We start from the raw sequence: 22,798 nt of genomic DNA, 5'->3' as shown, positions 1-22,798 counted from the left end.
AACTGTCGTGTCGTTTATTGATCGTATGCTTCAGCCGACCACGACAGAAATCTTGCGCATGCGCGAATATCGAATTCGTAGCACGGATTTTCTCCTCGTCTGTGTACTGTGCGTGTGTGTGTGTAGTACATTTAATCTCAGTTTCATTATATTCCATTTTATTTTATTTATTCTTTGTAGTGTTTACACAATATTGTTTGATTCTTGAGATATGTAGATCATGAGGATACCTGGGTGAAAGTAGCTATGTGTGCCCTTCACTACAAATATATCTTTCAACCTATACTATGATTGAAATCGGTATTGAATTCTGTAGGTAGCACACATTGTGTGTGCATTTAAATGACTTATATTTTTTTTATGTTTAGCTGTAATGACAGGCATACATGAACATCGTCATATTAGTACTATATTGCTCATATGCATTATTCAGAGCACAACTATTTTCCTTGATTTTTGAGATATCTAACACAATTTTATAATTTATTTTTAATTTTACAGCAGAACATGGGTATAATCAAAATGGAAAATGATGTTGATGTTCAAAGTGAAAAAGAGTCAATTGGCATGGTATCTGATGAGGTTCATCTACAATCAACACTTTCAATAAAAGAAGATGAAATTGAGGTAAGCCCTCCTTTCAGATGAGTTTTTTTTCTGTCCATTATTACACATGCCTGAGTGTTTGTTTTTACTGTATGAGTTATTATTATCTGTGAAACAGTTATAAAGAAAGAACATTGCTGTACCTTTGTAACCTAACTCTGATTTGCTCCTGTAGTGCTCCAGGCCTTTAACAGTAATAGCAAATTGAAGTCTGAATTGGGTAGTGTACATATGTATATATATTCGTTATTTTAATTTGTAATACAAAGTAACATAGACACCTTTTTCAGGCTTGTAGAATAACTGTGCCCCAGTAATTGTAAATAAATACTAAATATTCAAAGATGGTACAAATTAATTATAATGCATTTGTTCATATTGATATCTTGTTTCAAAGCATGTGTTCATGTGTGTGAGAGAGAGACATTAACTATACCAATAATTGTGTTCATCTGGAAATGTTTATAAGTGAGAATTTCTTTCCATTAACCCTTTAATTTGCTTTACATCTTTTTTAGATTGATTTTCATATTATGTTTCCACTTACAATTCTTATGATAAATCTGTTTTGATAGAATCTTATATTTTGTGTGAAGTTTTTATTATAAATTACAAACCTGCCCATTTTATTATTTGTTTTGTTACTTTAACAGCACAAGCTAAAGTAAACGTGTCTGTTCTCACAAACTGTTTGGTAATGTACACTGTAATGGTATTGAAGTGGTAGTTTGTTTATTGGGTTATAATATATGTTCCTGTGTACAATGAATTACTACCACACCATTGTTACTTGTTAAAATTGGTTAAAAAGGTTACATGCAACAGTTGGTGTAAGTGAAAAATATATTTCCAATTCCATACTCATATTACATGTCTGTCACTGTTAGTGTCCTCTGAACTCCAAACATCCGTGGCTTTGTTGTGTCTTCATGTTAAGGCTGGATGCTCGTATGTTGTCGGGTTGGTATGGTTCCTCCTAAGTAGATATGTTTACTGCATTTTGGGATCTTGCTTCTTGCTGTGTGTTCCGTTGATACAATCTTCTGTGATAATAGATATCTGTGGAGTAAATGAGATCTGCAAAGATATATGTAAAAAATAATTCATATATATGTATATATATTTAAATCTCTGTAAGAATTATGTTGTGCATTAACACTTACAGTTGGTGTTGTGGGTTTCATATGTCATCTATTGTGGGGAAGTGTACTGCTTTGTGTATCATGGCATATTGTCATGCTGTATGTCCTAGGTACAAGGGGAGTTTGAAAAGTAATGTTATTGGCAACACTGCTCTTCTTCAGGGTACTGTTTTGTTTCCTCAAGAGTGTTTAGCTATTAATACAAAGTTTGTCATTAAAGAGACCCCTTGGGTGATCTAGATATGAATGGGAGGATAATATTAAAATAGTTCTTAAAGAATTAGGATAAAAGCACAAGGACTGGATCCTTGTGGCTAAGGATAGCAACCAGTGGCAGGATCTTTGAACTCACTCTGTAAATCAAATCTAAAACTTCTTGACGATGGTGAAGAGTCAATTGAATAAAAATTTACTTGGATATTATCCATCGTCTAGTAATAAACAGAATAATAATAATAAACAGAAAATACAAGGAGGCTGCACACATGGCACTACTCGCCAATCCTATCAGCCAGCCTAGTTTGGATTTATCTCCTATTTGGATACCTGTCATCTCTCAAGAAATCCAAGGTGGGCATCGAGTTTCAAGTTAATATTCTTGTGTATTTATTCCCACCTTTTGTGAGTCTTTGTTTTATTTGGCTTTTTCGTGTTTAATGAATTTTGTTTCTACTATTTTATTCTTTTACGTCCCACGGATGGATGGTGTGGTAATGCCTTTTTATTCTGGGACTTTCACTTTTTTAATTTGTCCGGAGATAGGGATTAGCTCTATCTAGTGGGCCCAACTGAGTAGGAACCTGAAGACGAAGATAGAGCCCCATCTCCGAAACGTCGTTTTACGTTTTTTACGTTTTATTACTAGACGATGGATAATATCCAAGTAAATTTTTATTCAATTCACTCTGTAAACCTTCGGGTTCTGTATATGCACCTTGACTGCCTGAGGACTAGTACGTTCAGCAGACTTAGTTCAGTAAAGAAATAAAACAGTCCATTTTAAATGTTTAATTTCTTTAGTTCTCCTTCAGGCTGTTGGTACAGCACATGCAGTAACACAGTTGTAATCTAATTGTTTCAGTTTAGATATACAGGTGAGTCAGAAGTATGTTTTCAAACTTCGTGTGCGTATTCCAGGATCAAAAATAAGAATAAATGTTCCTATGAGCATGTTGTCACAAATGTTTCATTTTCGAAATAATAGCCAAAAATAAGATTCAATGAATTCACTTTATTTTAAAGTGAATCCAGCTTCCATGAAAGATTTTCAATGTACGTTTGGGCAGGAATTGTTGGCTACATGCTTATTGGTCCACACATGCTTCCATCGCGTCTAAGGGGACCTTCATATCGGTGATTCTTAAGAAGACACTTGCCACGTCTCCTTGAAGATGTACCACTGAATACAAGAAGACAAATGTGGTTTATGCATGACAGAGCCCCAGCACAGTTCTCCCATTGCATCAGATATCTCAATGAACAATACCCTCAGTGATGAATTGGGAATGGTGGCCCAGTAGCATGGCAACTGAGGTCACAAGTCCATTGGACTTTTATCTGTGGGTTGACTTGAAGTCCGTCGTTTATGCAACTTCCATAAACAATGACGACAACCCGTGGGAACCTGTGAAGATTGCACGCCAGATGATTCTAGAAAACCATGGTGTGTACGACCGAAACCGTCAGTTTTGTGTATGTCATGCTCGGGCATCTGTTACAACGAAACATCCCTGTCCTTATACTTGGCAATAAAGGCATACATTGAAAATGAAACATTTGTGACCTCGTGTTCATAGGAATATTTGTTCTGATTTTTGATCCTGGAATACGCACACAAAGTTTGTAAACATACTTCTAACACACCTGTATATAGACGCTCTTTTATGATGATTACTATAATTATCAGCTCCTCCAAGTTACCTGTCACCCAAAAAGGTTATCGATCCTTGCTCTCTCCTGTCTAATTGTGTTTTGATTACATTTTACATTGAAATTGTAAGTTGACAAAACATGTTTATGATTGGTATCAGGTATGGAGGTTTTGCATAACTTAATTTTACCTAAAGTTGTACCTGGTTCATAGAATGAGACTTGTGTAATGTCTTCTTTTTGCAGATCATGAATATAAAACTTGAGGATTTTGCAGATACACATGAAGAGGAGGATCCTCTAGGAGAACTTCCATTAATAAAGTCTGAACATGAGGTGAGTTTCACATTTTTATGAGCTTTTAAGAAATATGTAGGATTACGTGTTGTGTGTCTCTTGTCAATCTCCACATGAAGCAGTTTCACTCTGTTGAATGGATTTTGAATTGTCCTTTGCAAAATGGTGCCAGAGGACTGAATTTTGTTGCTTAGTGTTTGTGAAATGCAATTTTAAATTTCTGTTGCATCAGTTTTAAAATGTATGAAATTAGACATTGACCAAACTGAGGAATATTTTAGACAATTATGGCTACAGAAATCTCGTATAATTTGAGTGGTTTGAGATCAAAATACTGCATGCTGTTGAATTTCTTATACAATTCACAGGAACTATGAATGTTTTAAGATTATCTTTCATTTTTTTTGTAAGTTGATGCAAATTGTACCCATATATTAGAACAGTGTTGTCATTTCTGTTAAGCAACATTAACTCTTTCCATATGGAAAGCTAAAATTGAGTGTGTAATAATGAACTTTGATAAGGAGATAAATTTGCAGCCATGGAGACTTTTAATTAAGGGACAATTTGTGTCATAGCATATTCTGCCTTGTTTTTGAATTTGTTTCTGTAGACCCAAATATTCTCCTTTGCTGTATTGGTTTGGCACATATTTAATTAAATCAAATATTTAAGAAGTTAACTTGACTTCATGTATAAAGTGGGCAAGGAGGGAGGAATGTTAATGTGATGCTCTGCTCAGTATTTCTGTCCAAAACATACAAAATGTAATTTCATTATTGTGTGCACTTTATTAGTAGTGAGTATGTGTAACTATCGAATAAACCCTGTAACACAATATTGTGTGACCATTGAATATGTGCATTTACCTTCTGATTACTAAAGCCAAGACATAATCAGCTGAGCCATTGTCACTGCTTGGGCATGAACATGCCAAGTAAACTGAAGTAGATGTCGTTGATTTCATATTACATGGAGACTATACTATTAAAGTGATAATTGTATTGGATAAATCCTTTTCATAGTAATGGTTTTGATAGTTTAAGGAAGAAAATTTTTAACAAACAGCTACTGTGATTTAATATTGTTTTTTTGGAATTTGTCCATTTTTTGATGTTCTAAAACAGAACTGCTATATTTTGAGAGCTGGTGAAAGTACCTATTCTGTTGGGTCCCATAGAAAAGTCTTATTAATCTCTTTGGATTAGTTCCACTTATGGGACCAGAGGAGATGTATTTCCCAGAACGCACTGATCTTGTTTTAAAATATCAAATGATGGACCATGTCAAGAAAATCAGCAATTTTAAATAAACTCCACCATCTTCAGTCTCCTTTAATGAAGTTCTGCAGCTGCTATTAATTTGATTCAGTCCAATTGCATTGATAATTATTCCATTTCATGCAGTGAGAGAGCACAGTCACGACTCATAATGAGTATGGTTATTTTACAGGCCTCCATCACTTTACGGAAACTTGTACCTGATTCTTATGGTGAAACGTGTCTCGAGTCTTCTTATGATGACAATCAAGTCACCAATATCAAAGTTGAGGATGTCGGAGATGTGAAAGTGGAGGAGGATCCTTTTTTGATAACATCTCCAGCAATAAAGGCGGAGCATGAGGTGAGTTGTGTGAGCATTGTTAGATACATTGCATCTCCATTTGTGTGGTCCGCTGTTTAGACTTAAAGACTTTTTTAACAGGATAATTGACGACCCTCTAAAAATGTAATATTAGTTGATTTGTTATGTGACTGTTGAACATTGTTAATTTTATATAGTATTTTATTGCCTTCATTTTAAGACTGCATCTTTGTAAGACACACTTGATTTAATGGTAGGTATTTAGGACGGAAATGCTGCATCAATTGTTAGACACCATCAAATGTAAAATGCATTATCAATATTCCTGTCTTTGGGTAATTCGTTGTCATTTACTGACAATTTTAGATTCGCTGCAGTTTGGATCAAATTAGGTCTTCTCCCTTAAACAGCAAACTTAGGTTTAAGTGCGTGTTACTGTTTACTACGAGGAAAAGATAAGCTGAATCTCTGGATTACTATCTGAAAGTTTTTCATCACAGGATTCATAATTAGGGTTATTACTGAATGATAAACAGATATACGCTCTCAGAGCCACTTTAAACTTCAGATATAAGAAATTTTAAATTAAGCTTGTTACCGTATCACTGGCAGGTGATTTTTAGATTTTATTTTTATACATGACTCATTTATTGTGATATTGTTGAGCATACACTGTCATTCATACAATCACATTGTTACATTGTAAACTAGAATGTTATAACATCATCAGGGTTATGAGTCATTGCCCCGATGACGGAGGCAGCAAGCACCTCGGAAACATCAGTAAACTTCTGTCAGATTATGCAGAAGACGGCCATCTTCATACTAGATTCTTTGAGAAACTCAAATCTCAAGTAATGTGTCATATCCTCCAATTATCTGAACATCTGTAATTAATGTTCATGTTTTCTGAGTATCTTATATGTAATCAATTACTGACTTTGTTCCATTAACAGTCCATGACACTGTTTGTAGTTTCCTCCATATATATATATGGATGAAGACCATCACTATGGAAAGTCCTCGATGCAAGTCAACACAGGCTATTGGTCTCTGAAAATTTAGTGTTCTGGTTTGGTGAAACACACTGAATGCATTGCTTTCCCTGTCTTGCTTTGCTTCTCAAATTCAGGTATAATTTCTGTGTACATCATAAAACATGTTTCAGTTGTCAGAAGTGCTTCTAATATCCCAGTTCATTGACCCTGCCATACATTAGAAAACCTGTATATGAAATTCATGTCTACATGTTCTTATGAGATATGTGAAAGTCATTCGACCAACACAAGTTATTAATTCGGCACTCATTTATAGGGTATTTTTGCTGCAATTTACCTGTGTGATGCACTCCCACAACCTGGCTGGAAAATTGTAATTATTTATTCATTTGAAATGTCAGAAATAATTATTAACGTTGTGACAGCCCACTCTGAGTTCGATTCTCGAGCAGGCAGACCGGAGATGGACTTAGACTGGACTTTTGGCGATTACGCCAGTTTATATGCAAGGAAAGGGGCCTAAGTTAGTTTTGTTTCGGTAGCGCCTTCCTTAATCGGAATTTATATTCAAATTGTATGGAATTTTCCCGAGTTGACGGTTAGTATCGCTAGTTCGGGCCACATCTTGGGAGACTTGTTTGTTCCACTGGGCGACTGCCTGGCGCCAGCTACGTGATCAGATGAATGGGTGATTTTATGACCGGTGGCTCGACTTGGTGGGATGAGTAAGCTCTTCCAGATGTGTTTTAGCCGTTAGAAGACTTAGGGAAATTCACGTCACTATCCACCAATGGGTTTAAAATAAGCTATCGGCGGCAAATTTGTAAGGTTAGGGTGATGAACCACTCAGCCAATGAAAACATTCTTCAGATTAAAAAGTCTTGCTGAACGCGGTGTGCGTCCAGCAAGGGACTTCCAAACACTCACTTACGCTTTAGTCTCGGCGGCGAGTAGTCCTGCACTCGGCGAGGGAAAGTACGAAATTAATAAACGTGCCTGGTGAAAGTGAACAAATACACAATTTATAACTGAACGATATCCCCTCTTATTCCACTGCCTCACAAGTTGATCCCGAAACCCCTCTTCACCAACCCGTATATTCCTTGAAGGCAAGAGTCCATGCCCTGAGCTACCAAAACGAAACCCAACACAAAACCCCTTGTAACCAGCCGGGCGTCCTGATGTACAGAAAGAAATAGAAAGGACGGTTACAACGTTGTACAGAACTTTGTTATTTGTCGCATGATGTTGGTGAACTGCCTTGTGCTTCTCATTATTATAAGGTACATGAAAGTGTGAATGTGCGTGTTAGTATCTTGATGTTTCCCATACTTGCATCAGAAATATGGAGCTGTTTATATATCTTTTTTTTTTTTTTTGTCCATAAAACTGCCTCTCTGGAAAAAGATACACAAACATGTGGGCAGGATTTGTCACTGTAGAAACTCGTATGGTACCTTACAAGATAATTGGACGTTCTGTTCAAGTTTAGAAAGTGTTCCCCAATTTTAAAAAAATTAGTTTTTTGGTGATTTTACTCAAACCTTTTGTTTTCTCTCTCTGAAATAGCATGTGAGTCATTTTGCAGCTATTCCTGCAATGCTAGCAAAATGTAATTTAGTTATGAAATTTAATTATTTACACACTCAAAAGATGTTGCTACATCACAGTTAATTCCTCTAACCTGCATTTGTTTTATTTTCTGTTAATTTCAAGGCTGCATCCTCAGTGCATGCACCTTTCCTGAAGCCAGATTTTTCTTTGACCAATGTGCATGTGATTATATAATCTATTGTACATAACCTAACCTCACATTCTTCCAAAGAAGTAGTTAACAATTCAGTTAAATGTATTTTCATCTCTCCCTTTTTATTATGTACCATGTTCTTTTTATTTTATTACCAGATTTTGTTATTAGTCTACTGTAATACTGCGTTCTAGCCTATTTTATAACATCATTCAGGATTTTATTTAATATAGAATGCTCTTGTTTTTGGGTGATAACTGTTCCTGCTGTAGATATGATTCCTCTTACATTTGCAAGATATTTTTATTCCTTGCATAATCCAATTTTTCTTGATTTTTCCTATATTATTATATTTGATTGGCAAACTACCTTCTTGATACTTAAAAAATATACAAAATTGAATTAAGCTTATATTTTGATATTATTGTCTTTTTTAAAAGAGAAGTTACCTGCTACAGCTGTATCATATTAATACAAAATATTATATTATTCATGAGCTACTGGACTGATTGGTAATTTATTATTCTAGAGGTTTATGAAGAGCTGAACCTTTACTTGCATAATGCTTCATCCTAACTGAATCATAGGCTTTCCTGAAGGCTATAAATAGCTGATATGTCTTCCATTGTACTACTGATTTTTTTCTAGTACCTCAAAAAAGCAGAATGTCTGCTCATTGTTGACTGATGACATAAGAATCATCAGTTATGATCCCTAATAATTCCATGGGTGTATTGAATTAACCTTGACAGAGAATCTTCTACTTACAATGTAATAGTTACCCCCAACTTTATGAGGTCTTCTCTTTAATCCACAGAGAGAAAACATTCTGTTATGTAGTGACATGGGACCCGCATAACATGTACTATTCCCCGCTTTTTTTAAGCAGATTTCAAACTAAAGGCTACAGAAATGTACCTATTAGCTTCACTTTACCTATTCATCTGTCCATTTATAAGAACCTGAAAAGAAAGAGCTAATTGGATTTTCAAGATGGTTTATATTAGGGAATTTTTCTATTTGAAGAGACACTTCAGTTTTGTTCAGTGTCATGATGGCAATATTTGATACTTGACATCAATGCCTACATGTGCTTTTGCTTGTGAAAGTGAGTTTGTGGTAGTGGTAAAGAATCGCCAACTAGCTACGCAACCACACTGAGAAAATCTAAGCTGTCATTTTTCATAATGACAACATCAGCCATCCAAACAGAGGCCAGGCACCCTACTCAAGCTAAGGTCACTTGCCCCAAACACCTCTGATGTCACTGACAACATTCACAAAGCCCGAATTGCTGTGAATATGTCAGGATGGTTGCACTTGGCACACTTGTCCTTTCTTTTGCCAATCCTACTTGTTCAGTGTTTATGATATTCTGTTCTTGGGCTAAAGAGATTCATGGGTTACAAGACGTTAATAAGCATTTGATGCAAGTTCATTTATATCCAACTAAAATCATAATTAATTTAGTTGGATGTGAGTGAACTTGAGGTTAAATTATTTTAGATTCTCCTTTCACTCTTATCTGTACTGTTTATTGAACCCAGTACATAGTTAACTATATTGCTCGAAAGATTTTTAACAGAAGGTTCACTCTAATGCATATAATTGTATGTCACCATTATAGCGACATCTGTGTATCCTTCCTTTACAATGCTTTAGATATCAATAACTAGATTGGTTAACCTCTCTTTTTTCTCTCCCCATCAGGCTAAGCAATGTGAGTAGGTTTTTCTAACAACAAATCTGGTTGGGTTGGACATCATGTTATGGAATGTGAATATGTAACTCTTATGCATTTCTGTATGCTGTCAGTCGAGAGTTTGTTTGTAATATAGAATATTACAGTCTTGACAAGTGAATTAACCTATTTGTCTCAGGTAGCCAGGAACTAAATGTAATAGGAAATAAAATGCTATTCCACTGAGAAAATAATTCTGTTCTGAAAAGAACATAACTTTCGTAATGCAATATTTATTGAACTTGTTTTCAGTATCATTCTTCTTCCTAATAAGATTAGTCCTAATATTTTTTTTCAATTTGTTTGCTAGAGTCCTGTGAATGAACGGAACCTATTACATGATGGTGAGAGTCCGTATTCCTGTGATGTTTGTCATAGATCATTCGCTCTTCAAACTACACTGAAGAATCATCAACGCATTCACAATGGGGACCGTCCATATTCCTGTAATGTGTGTAATAAGTCATTCAGCCGGAGAAATCGTTTGAAGATACATCACAATATTCATAGTGGGGAGCGTCCATACTCCTGTGATGTATGTAACAAATCATTCATTGAACGGAGTAATCTGAAGAAACATCAACGTACGCACAGTGGAGAAAGGCCATACTCCTGTGATGTGTGTAATAAATCTTTCATTCTTCAAACTACACTGAAGAATCATCAACGCATTCACAATGGGGACCTTCCATATTCCTGTGATGTGTGTAATAAGTCATTTAGCCGCAGAAGTCGCTTGGAGAGACATCACCTTATACATGGTGGGGAGCGTCCATATTCCTGTGATGTATGTAACAAATCATTCATTGATCAGGGTAGTTTGAACAAACATCAGTTTACGCACAGTGGAGAAAGGCCATATTCCTGTGATGTGTGTAATAAATCGTTCAGTAGGAGTAGTAATCTGAAGGTACACCTACGCATACATAGTGGGGAGTGGCCATACTGCTGTGATGTGTGTAAGAAATCATTTAGTCGAAGCAATCTTATGAAGAACCATAAATGCATACACAGTGGGGAGCAGCTGCCAGATTTCTGTAATGCGTGTAGTAATTCGTTAGGTCAGATGTGTAATCTGAAGATCCATCAATTAATACATAATGGCAAGCGGCCATATTCTTGTGACATGTGTAATAAATCATTTACTCATAAAAGAAATCTAATCAGACATCGGCGTACACACAGTCGGGAGAGGCCATTCTCTTGTGATTTGTGTAATAGGTCATTTGGTCGGAGGAGTGATCTTAAGATACATCTACGCATCCACAGTGGGGAGCGGCCATATATCTGTGATGTCTGTAAAAAATCTTTCGTTCAGAAGGGTGCTTTGAAGACACATCACATTATACATGATAGACAGTAGACACAATTATGTGATATATTTCATAAATGATTCCTTTACCAGCGTAATGCCATTAATGACTATTGGTTATTTCAGTAACATTAAATCTACTCATTAATAGAATAATCCGATGAGTCAATACATGTGTGGGGTGCACATATTCTTGTGATATATGTAGGTCTTCCTATTATCAGAAGAGTCTGCAGAAGTATTATTGCTTACCGAGATTAAAGTAACTATTGTCCCATCTTGAATAAGACTTTGTCTGCTGTGAGAATGCAAATGAATATCTACTCGAGCACATTTGATTTGTACAGGAATATTATCGAGGATAGGATTAGTAATTGTGTATTTGAGGCAAAACAGAGAGGCATGGCCCGACATCATCTGGATTCATATTTAGCTGAGATCTTGTGGCAGCGTACAAATGATAACGGTGATATTTTTAAAACGATTTTAAAATCCATAAGCAAATTTTGTCCTCTGGAGACAGGTAGTAATAACAATTAACATCTCATGCATATCAAAATAAAATTTAATAATTTGTCATTTATTGAAATAAAATATAATAACTTTCAAGTATATGTCATTTATCCACACACATTAACCTAACGTAACCTAAGATAAACTAACCTAACCTAACCCATTTTTAAAGCGATGTGTCCCGATAACCCACAAGTACTAAAATTACATACTGCTCGGATGTATTTTGCGTCTGGATAAGTTGCCGTTAGGCATTGCGCGGAAATAATATAGTTGAGAAATATGTTTTTAAAAACAGTTCAGTATATGGCTCATAGCTTTTTGTACAGATAGTGTGTTGATAAATATTGGTTTGTAAGGTGCAATATTTTGACTGAATGAAGTCTCAAAGTGAGGTGATACTCATTAATTCAGTGAATTCAACATAACATAGCTTATGATGATGAGCTAGTAGGCTAAAAATGCATAGTTATCTTCTTCGGGAGTTGTCTATGTTTGCGACCTACAGCTTTTTAAAAAGTGTGACAAAATTCCTGACATCCGTGGAAGGGTATGTTGTACGTAATGTAATGTATTTTTGGTTATTCTTCTTCGTCTTCTTTCACACATTCATTTCATCGACCACTCACTAGAACAATATATGTCTGTCCAGTGTGATCATCATTATGTGTGATTCCCCGTTTTTGTGTAACTTTACTGGGAACCGTAATTTCTCTTCCCAATGTGAAGAAATATATTAATGTATTTACGAAATTGAATTGGTTCACTTTCTCGTGTAAGCAGATCATATTATAGAGACATTTCTGTATTGTATATTATTATTTCGATGAAGAAGATTTACTTGAATTTGGGTTAGGTATGTATGGAATCAGTATTTGATACATTTGGCAAGTATCACATGAAAATTCTGCTAGGAGATTTCAATGCAAAAATTGGGAGGGAGGATGTCTTCAAACCCACAATAGGCAGCGAGAGTCTCCATGCACTTAGTAATGATAATGGCGTCAGAGCAGTGACCTTCGCTACGTCAAAAGATTTAATTGTAAAAAGTACAAAATTTCCACACCGTGATGTTCATAAATACACTTGGACTTCCCCAGATGGCAGAACACACAATCAAATAGATCATGTTTTAGTAGATAAGAGAAGGCAGACAAATGTAATTGATGTGAGATCATTCAGAGGAGCAGATTGCGACACTGATCATTATCTGGTGGTAGCAAAAGTGAGGGAGCGGCTTTCAGTAAGTAGACGAACTAAACAAAATTTTGACACAGAAAGATTTGATTTGAAAAAATTAAGTGAGGGAGAGGCAAAGGAACAATATCAAGTTGAAATTTCGAATAGGTTTCAAATTTTAGAGACAAATGAGGATAATGAAAGTGTGGACATCAACAGGGAGTGGGAAAATGTCAGAAACTGCATCAAAATTTCAGCAAAAGAGAAACTAGGATACTACAGGAGAAAGCAAAATAAACCGTGGTTTGATGAAGAATGTTCAAAATTAATAGATCGAAGGAAGCAAACAAAATTTCAATGGTTGCAGAACCCAAACAAAACAAATGCGGATAATCTATGTAACGTGAGACGTGAGGCTAGTAGAACCTTTAGGACTAAGAAAAGGGAATACCTGAAGGGCAAAATTGCTGAACTTGAGACAAATAATAAGGAAAAAAACATCAGAGACCTGTACAGAGGCATTAATAACTTTAAGAAAGGATATCAACCCCAGACTAATTTGGTAAAGGATGATAGTGGCAATTTGCTTGCAGATCCAATAAAAATTGTGAATAGGTGGAAAAATTTCTTTAGCGAGCTCTTAAATGTTCATAATACTGGTGATATTAGACAGATTAAAATGCATACAGCTGAACTGTTGGTGCCAGAACCTAGCTTAGATGAAGTGGAACTAGCCATTGGGAAGTTGAAAAGTTATAAATCTCCAGGAATTGATCAGATTCCGGCCGAATTAATTAAAGCAGGTGGCAAAGGGTTGCATATGAGGATCCATAAGCTTATTCAGTTAATTTGGGATAAGGAAGAGATGCCACATCAATGGAAGGAATCCATAATTATTCCTATTTATAAGAAGGGGGACAAGACTGAGTGTGGTAATTACCGAGGAATATCGCTGCTATCAACCTCATACAAAATTCTATCCAACATTCTTTTGGCAAGATTAACCCCATATGCGAATGAAACTATTGGGGATCATCAGTGTGGGTTCAGACGAAACAGATCAACGATTGATCAGATCTTTTGCATTCGTCAGATACTAGAGAAAAAATGGGAGTTCGGTGGGACTGTACATCAGTTATTTATAGATTTCAAAAAAGCCTATGACTCTGTGAAGAGAGAAGTGCTATATAATATTCTTATTGAATTTGGTATACCAAAGAAGCTAGTGGGTCTAATAAAAATGTGCTTAAATGAAACCTGCAGCAAAATTCGAGTAGGTAAATATGTATCTGAGACATTCCTCATCAAGAACGGTCTAAAACAAGGAGATGCTTTGTCTCCCTTGCTCTTTAACTTTGCGCTAGAATACGCCATCAGGAAGGTCCAAGGTAGGCAGGAGGGTTTGCAATTGAACGGGACACATCAGCTATTGGCATATGCTGATGATGTTAATTTATTGGGGGACGATATAAATACAATAAAGAGGAACGCAGAAGTTTTACTAGAGGCTGGTAGACAAGGGGGGCTGGAAGTAAATTCAGAAAAAACTAAGTACATGTTAGTATCTCGTCATCAGAAGACAGGCGGGCAAAATTATCTTAGGGTAGCTAATAAATCCTTTGAAAGGGTTACAAAGTTCAAATATTTGGGAACAACAATAACAAATCAAAATGATACTTGTGAGGAAGTTAGGAGGAGACTAAATTCCGGAAATGCTTGCTACTTCTCAGTCCAAAATATTTTGTCTTCCCGTCTGATTTCTAAGAACCTGAAAATTAAAGTATACAAAACAATAATCTTGCCTGTTGTTTTGTATGGGTGCGAAACATGGTCTCTCACTCAGAGGGAGGAACACAGATTGCAGGTGTTTGAGAATCGGGTGTTGAGGAGGATATTTGGGCCTAAGAGGGAAGACGATGGGGCGTGGAGAAAACTGCACAATGACGAGCTTAAAAATCTGTACTGCTCCCCCAGTATTGTGAGGGTGATTAAGTCGAGAAGAGTGAGATGGGCGGGACATGTAGCGCGCATGGATGGGACAAGAGGTGTGCACCGGGTACTGGTTGGGAAACCTGAAGGGAAGAGACCGCTGGGGAGACCTAGACGTAGATGGGAGGATAATCTCAGGCGGGATCTATGGGAGATAGGAGTTGAAGGAAACTGGATTTTGTTGGCCCAGGACAGGGTCCGGTGGAGGGCTTTGGTTAATTCGGTGATGAACCTTCGGGTTCGGTAAGCCATCTAGTTAGTTAGTTAGTTATGTATTTGTTTCATTACTAACGTATTGATTCTTAATTTAATATTCCGATAATCCATCCGCAGTGAGTGTGATATTTGTCTGAGAACGAATTATTCCTGCCCTTCTGGAATCCTGAAGAAAATAATCTGACATTCAGATGTGGTTAGTATTTTGGACACATTTATCCAAGTTATCCAGGATATCTGTCAGAGGTGGCCATCTCATGAGAATGTTCATTCAATATGTCCTGAATCACATTTGCCATGTGTAGTCTTGCCTAATCTTGTTAGGAAACTGTTTCTTCTTTGTTCTATCCCATAGCTTGAAGAGTCTCAACAAAATAGCCTTGAAAGATCTGCAAGTAGCGTGCGGCATTACTTATGTCATCCAGGAAGTTCAGTGTGAAGTTTCCATCTGATGAAACAGCATCCCACACTGCATTTTTCAGGACGCAGAGCATGGGGATTATCAGTGCCTAAGATATGCATATTCTGTTTATTTATATGTCCATTTATGTGAAGCTGAGCTTCAGAGAACATGTGTTGAATAACTGTTTGCTGTTCTTCTAAATATTAATGAAATGAATCACAACAGATGAGTTAGCTATCTTCATCAACATCCGTTACTGCTTGTTGGATCTGAATTTTATAATCAAACATTTTCGAGTCTTTTCTTATTATGGTTAAAATGGTTAATTGTTTTAATCCTTTAAACCAAGCTCTTGTGGCAGCCATTTTACAGGTTTCCCTTGGCTAAGCACAAGTGCTGTCTGTATATATGTAGAGTTTTCTGGTATCCTCACAAACATCTTTCTGCCAACCCAGGCCTTGAATGTTCAAAATCTTCACTCACATTTAAATGGTCGATCTTTTATGACTTTCTCTGCAGTCTCACTCTAAACTCGCGCTGCATCATACAACACTCGCAGTTTGATAAAACAAACTGTTTCATACAAAACAAACACTGGTCACTTGTGTATGCCAGCTTGCTTATTACTGCTTGCGGAATGTCCCGCTTAGGAAGCACTAATAATTGATCAGAAGTCTCTGTCCTCTTACATGTTTTATGACACCAAATTTATTAATTTTTTTGCACTATATCAGCACATATTGGGATTTGTAACAACAATGTCTTCTCTTGATGACCCTGTATTTTCTGTACGGGTGTAAAACCTGGTTTCCCACCCATAGGGAAGAACATAGATAAGCACTTTAATGGGGATACCCTAAATATTTTGAGCTAGAAAGCTCTTTGCTTCTCTTGGTATGTCCTGATTTTATTTGGTTTGTGTTAATTTCTCTGGTGAAATGTAAGTGGTCAGTAACAAATCATACAAAATCTGCTGTCTTTTGACAACAAACTTGTGTGTTCATTCCACTATACATTAGTCGGTGAGGTAAGAAATATCGAGCAATCACAGGTTTAAGGGTTAGGCTTTAGGTTTCCATGACATTGAAAATTTATGTTGCAATTTTCTTGATGTCACATCCCAGACTATCAAAATCTGTAGATTAACCAATCAAAATGCAAGCTGTTGCCTATTATGAAGGAGACTTGAACATTACATTGCTCAAAATTCATTTGACTCTATGACTCTAAACATTTGAATCTACTGGATGGATTTGTTCAATCTTTCTGGATGAGACAATAGTAAATGTCGTGAGTAGCTTTAGATATGGATGGATTTACTGTCAGTATTATTGAAATGTTGACATTTTAGAGCAAGTTCAAATATCTGTCTGGTAGTAATGTCACTGAAACATGTTGTCTGCAGGATCATTTTATTTCAAGTATACAATCTTCATCTATTGGATACTGGTTGGATCTAGTTAGCATGAACAGATAATGTCATTATCAGCTATTTGATACTACTAAGACTTTAGAACTGATCAAAAAGAAAAAGACTGCTTGCTATTTTTCGTCATTTCTTTCCTAAAATATATTTGAAATCCCTCCATAATATTTCTGACTTCCATTGCGTTATTTTTGCATTTGTAAACATTACAAAAAGCTCCTCTCCTGACATCGTAGTTGTCCGTACTCCATCACACAAACTCATCACTTGAAAATTCTAGAATTGCCATCAGCAATATATCACTAGATACGTAGATGATATTATAATTATTTTTGACGAATCCTTCTCCACAGCCGAACATCCTAGATGATCATAACAACATGCACCAAAAGTTAAAATATAACCTAGAAACAGAAAATAATAATAAAATTAACTTTTCAGACCTCACCATTCACAGACACCTAAAAGAATTCCAATTGGGCATCTACAGGAAACCCACATTCTCAGACATGGTAATCCACAAAACATCTAACCATCCCAACTCTCAGAAACAAGCTGCATTCAAATTCCTTGTGAACAGATTGCACTAAATACCATTCTCTAAAGAAGAATTTGATAAAGAAACCAAACTCATCCAAGAGATAGGATACAATAATGGTTACAAATTTAATATCACAAGATCCTGTAACCTAATAAAAGCACCTAAACCCAACGTCAATGTACCCCACCTCACTAATAAAGTATGGTCCAGCTTTACATTTTTAATAGCATTAGAACACTCAATAAAATATTGAAAAACATAAACGTGGAAGTAGCATACACAGTTAACAATACCATAAAATTCAAATGCAGTTCAAGAAAACAAGTTAACAAATACAATAATAGTGGTGTATACCAGTAAAAATGCGGAAGCTGCGAGCTGGTCTATATATTGGCCAAACCGGTACGGATTTTAAAACCTTATTTAAAGAACACGTCCACGACATCAGTTTTAACAAAATCTAAATATGCCGAACACGGACAAGAATACGGCCCCATAGATCATATCATGGACATATTAAGAGTAGCTCAAATGGGTAAAATGCTGGGTATTCTAGAAAAATTACATATATACAAAAGTAGTAAACACAAAGCCATCATTAACGAACAAAACGCCCAAAATTCTAATGTATTATTTGACCTGGCATTAAACAGGAGAAAGTAAATTTTACAATAGTTGGCCACATTGCTTTCGAGCTAATATATACCCCACGCATTCCAACTTCCAGTAGGAACCCTGTTAGCTTTATCAAAATTCCCGTTTTTAGTGTAAGACCGTGTACCATTTCCAGCAATGCGTTTCTTGCGCAGGAATGGTGTCACCTAGCAAGGGAAGATGTCCTCCGCTTGCGCAGAACTCCGGCCTTAGTTAGCTTTTTTTAAAAAAAAAAAAACTTCCAATCTCCAACCACGACTCTGCACTTCACAGGTAAGGACGATGCAACCATAGCTACGGCCACCGGATCAATAGGTAAGTGTATAGTTCAACTTTGAATAACAACATGTAGTGCAGTATCGCTTGAAATGCTAATGTATATTTCATATATCCAGTTTAAACCATTAGATTAAATGAATTAATTTCCTTGATGCCACTGATGATGACCTCTTGAGGTTGAAACGCGTATGGCAATACTGTCTTTTTTATAGTGTTTATAGTTTCTTTACTTATTTTATATTCTAATACACGGTATGCAAAGTTTTAAGATTTTTAAAAACAGTTTAATATTTGAGCCAACGGTTTTGTACAGATAGTGTGTTATTAAATGTTGGTTTGCAAAGCATGTGAGGTCAACATAACGTCGCTTATGAAAATTTGCCAGTAGGTTAAAAAAACAGTTAACTTCTTCGAGAGGTGTCTATGATAGCGACCTACTGCTTTTTAAAGAGTGTGACAAAATTCCTAACATGTGGAAGGGTATGTTGTATATAATTTAATGTATGTTAGTTTTCCTTGTTCGTCACTTTTCACACATTCAGTTCACCGAGCAATCACTGGAACTATACATTTCTGGCCATTGTGACCATCATATTCGATTCCCCGTTTTTGGTGTAATTTCACTGGGTATCGTAATTTCTACTCTCAATGTATAAAAATTATTTAATGTGTTTTGTACTTACGAAATTGAATTCGTTCACTTTCTCGTGTAAGCAGATCATACTCTAGACACATCTCTGTAATCTAAATTATTATCTTTTTCAAATATAATTTTAGTTATGTTTCAAGTAATGCAGTAGCATTCTTTCGTTGCGTTTGGGACCAGTGAAATACTTTTCTTTCGTTTTCTTGAATTATTTATATTTGTTTTCCTTCTAATTCTGCGGGCATTCATGCATTTGCATTTGTAGGCTTATTGAATGGTACAGGAAACATCTGTAGTTGTCTCATGTTAACGTGTAATGAGTTGATTTTTTCATGTAGGCCACACTGGTTCACAACCTCATAAGAGCATATGACTTGTTCTGACACATGCATGTCATCCCTTCTGAGGCCATTTTGCTGTCTTTCCATTCCAGGAACTACATTGAATTTCTTCAGAAAGTAGAGGAAAGTTGTGCCTTGGAAAACCATGAAGAAGATTTACTTGAATTTGGGTTAGGTATGTATTTGTTTAATTAGTAACTGATTGATTCTTAATGTAATATTTCAATAACTCATCTCCAGTGAATGTAATATCAGTGTGAGAATGAATTTTTCCTGCCCTTCTGGAATCCTGAAGAAAATTATCAGTGATTCAGATGTGGTGAGTATTTTGGACATGTTTATCCAAGTCATCCAGGATATCTGTCAGAGGTAACCACATATATCATGGTAATGTTTGTTTAATATGTCTGAAATCATATTTGTCATATGTAGTCTTTCCCCATCTTGTTGGGAAAATGTTTCTTGTTCATTCCCATGGCTTAAAAAGTCTGAACAATATAAATAGTCTTGTGAGATCTGCAAGTAGCAAGCAACATTACATATGTCATACAGGAAGATTAGTGTGAAGATTCCGTCTAATGAATTAGTGTTCCACACTGCATGTTTCAGGACGCAGAGCACGGGGATCATCAGTGCTTCAGATATGCATATTGTATTTATTTATATGTCCATTTATAGGATATTGAGTTTCAGAGAATGTGTCGAATAACTGTTTGCTCTTCTTCTAAATATTGATGAAATGAATCACAAAAGATGATTTAGCTATCTTCGTCAACATCCATCACTTGTTGTAGGATCTAAATTTTATAAGCAAATATTTTTAGGTCTTTTCCGATTGTTTTAAACATTTAAACCAACCTCTTGTGACAGCCATTTTACAGACTTTCCTTGGCTGCGCACAAGTGTGGCGTACATGCTGTTTCTTTTCATGTACCTGAAAGATGCAGAATGTCTGATCAATGCTGCCTGATTACATAAAAATGTTCGGTGGTAATCGAATATAATTCCATGCATGTATTCAATTAACCTTGATGGAGAATGTTGTATTTAGAATGAAATAGTTACCCCCACTTTATGAGGTCTTCTCTTTAATCCACAGAGAGAAAACCTCCTGTTATGTAGTGACATGGGACCCACATAATATGGCCTTTTCACTGATTTATTTTTAAGCACATTTGAAACTAAAGGCTATTCAAATATACCTATTGGCTTCGCTATGACTATTAATCTGTCCATATGTAAGAACTTGGGAACAAACAGATAATTTGAATTTCAAGATGTTTTATGTTAGGGAATTTTTCTATTTGAAGAGACATTTCAGTTTTGTTCAGTGTCATGATTGCAACATTTGGTATTTTACATTAAAGCCTACATGTGCTTTTGCTTGTGAAAGTGAGTTTGTGGTAGTAGTAAAGAATCGCCAACTAGCTACGCAACCACACTGAGAAAATCTAAGCTGTCATTCTTCATATTGATATCATCTGCCATCCAAACAGAGGCCAGGCACCCTACTCAAGCTAAGGTCACTGGCAACATTCACAAAGGCCGAATTGCTGTGAATATGTCAGGATGGTTGCACTTGACACACTTGTCCTCTTTTTTTGCCAATCCTACTTGTTCAGTGTTTATGATATTCTGTTCTTGGGCTAAAGAGATTCATGGGTTACAAGAAGTTATTAAGCATTTGATGCAAGTTCATTTATATCCAACTAAAATGATAATTAATTTAGTTGGATGTGAGTGAACTTGAGGTTAAATTATTTTAGATTCTCCTTTCACTCTTATCTGTACTGTAGATTGAACCCCAGTATGTGGTTAACTAAATTGCTCGAAAGATTTTTATCAGAAGGTTCACTATATTGCATATAATTATATGTCACCATTATAGCGACATCTGTGTATCCTTCCTTTACGATGCTTTAGATATCAATAAATGGATTGGTTAACCTCTCTTTTTTCTCTCCCCATCAGACTAAGCAATGTGAGTAGGGTTTTCTAACAACAAATCTGGTTGGATGAAGCAAACTTGAACTTTGACATCATGTTATGGAATGTGAATATGTGGTTTGAATATGTAACTCTTATGCATTTCTGCATGTTGTCAGTCAAGAGTTTGTTTACTGTGTATAAATTACAATCCTGGCAAGTGTGTAACCTATTTGTCTCTAATGTATGTAAGAAATAATTTAATCTAAAAAGTGCTCTGAAGACACATCAGCTTATGCACAGTGGAGAAAGGCCGTTTTCCTGTGATTACTCTGTCGATGAATTTCAAATGTTTACAAGTAAGTCGTAATTTACCTATTGTATCCTTTGTTTATATTTTTGTGACATTTATATGACTTGTATTTGTATAACATGTATTGTATTATTATGACTTATTCTACATCCTATTGTCATCTGACTAACTTATGGATCCATGGAATGTAATAAAGATGTATGTATGTATGTATAACGTCACAGAGTTATCAGTAATCTGAAGGAACATCTGCGTACATACAGTGGAGAAAGGCCATTTTCCTGAGATTTGTGTAACAGGCCATTTAGATATAAGTCACATCACAGGAAAATGGCCTTTCTCCACTGTGCGTAATAGATCAAACAACAACAGAAGTGTTTTGAAGATACATCGGCACATCCACAGTGGGGAAGCGGGCATATTATATGTGAATTGTGTAAGAAGTCTCGTTCGGATGGATTCTTTGAAGAAACATCTGCTTGTACATGGAAGACAACAGCCACATTTATGTGATGTATATTGTAAATGATTCCTTTGCCAGCGTAATGTCATTAATGATTAATCTTTATTTCAGTCACATTAAATCTATTCATTAATAGAATAATCTGATTTGTCAATACTTGCTTGAATTGTGCATATTCTTGTGATATATGTAGGTCTTCCTATTATCAGAAGAGTCAGATTAATGTAACTAAATGCAATAAAATCTTCTCGCATCTCCTGTTTTGGTATCAGTATAAAAGTCAAGCAAAATATTGCAATGACGTCTTTTAGGTTTAACAATATCATCCTGTTTATTACTCCCAAAACTTTTTGTAACTGTTCATTAGTATGGGGAATATTGCATAATTTTAAGTTGCTATGCATTTGTCCTTTTTGTTATTTTCAGTTGCATTTATTACTGATAGTTCAAAATAATCATTGTAACCTTCAGGTTACTTGCAGGTCAAACAAAAGTGTAGGTTGCAATGGCTTTGTTTTCAATAGCCGACCTTCTGAATGCTGTGCTTGGAAATGTCACAATCAGATCTAAGTGACTGGCATATGTGAATTTAGATGTAGATAACTTTTTTACG

At 35.8% G+C, this 22,798-nt stretch overlaps 1 protein-coding gene across 5 annotated transcripts; it reads left to right on the top strand.

The window, feature by feature from the left end:
- Positions 1-25: 25 nt before the first annotated feature.
- On the top strand, positions 26-22,443 carry LOC110839513 (uncharacterized). 5 transcript variants are annotated; one of them, XM_087350740.1, is made up of 6 exons: positions 26-118; positions 502-627; positions 3,864-3,953; positions 5,367-5,537; positions 10,295-12,665; positions 15,246-22,443. In XM_087350740.1, exons 1-5 carry the CDS (start codon positions 26-28, stop codon positions 11,345-11,347), a joined length of 1,533 nt encoding a protein of 510 aa, XP_087206866.1. In that variant the 3' UTR covers positions 11,348-12,665; positions 15,246-22,443. The 5 variants fall into 5 exon arrangements, with proteins under 5 accessions (XP_087206866.1, XP_087206870.1, XP_087206868.1 ...); XM_087350742.1 differs by lacking the exon at positions 26-118 and adding an exon at positions 189-312 and having other exon boundaries at positions 505-627; XM_087350743.1 differs by lacking the exon at positions 26-118 and adding an exon at positions 196-300.
- The last annotated feature ends 355 nt before the right edge of the window (positions 22,444-22,798 follow it).

The sequence above is a fragment of the Zootermopsis nevadensis genome, unplaced genomic scaffold (genome assembly GCF_977971745.1).
Source record: "Zootermopsis nevadensis isolate Lab colony 2312 unplaced genomic scaffold, Znev_1.0 Znev_ptg000017l, whole genome shotgun sequence".
In the NCBI taxonomy this organism is placed as follows: domain Eukaryota; kingdom Metazoa; phylum Arthropoda; class Insecta; order Blattodea; family Termopsidae; genus Zootermopsis; species Zootermopsis nevadensis.
This window is presented reverse-complemented; position numbering and strand designations above follow the sequence as displayed.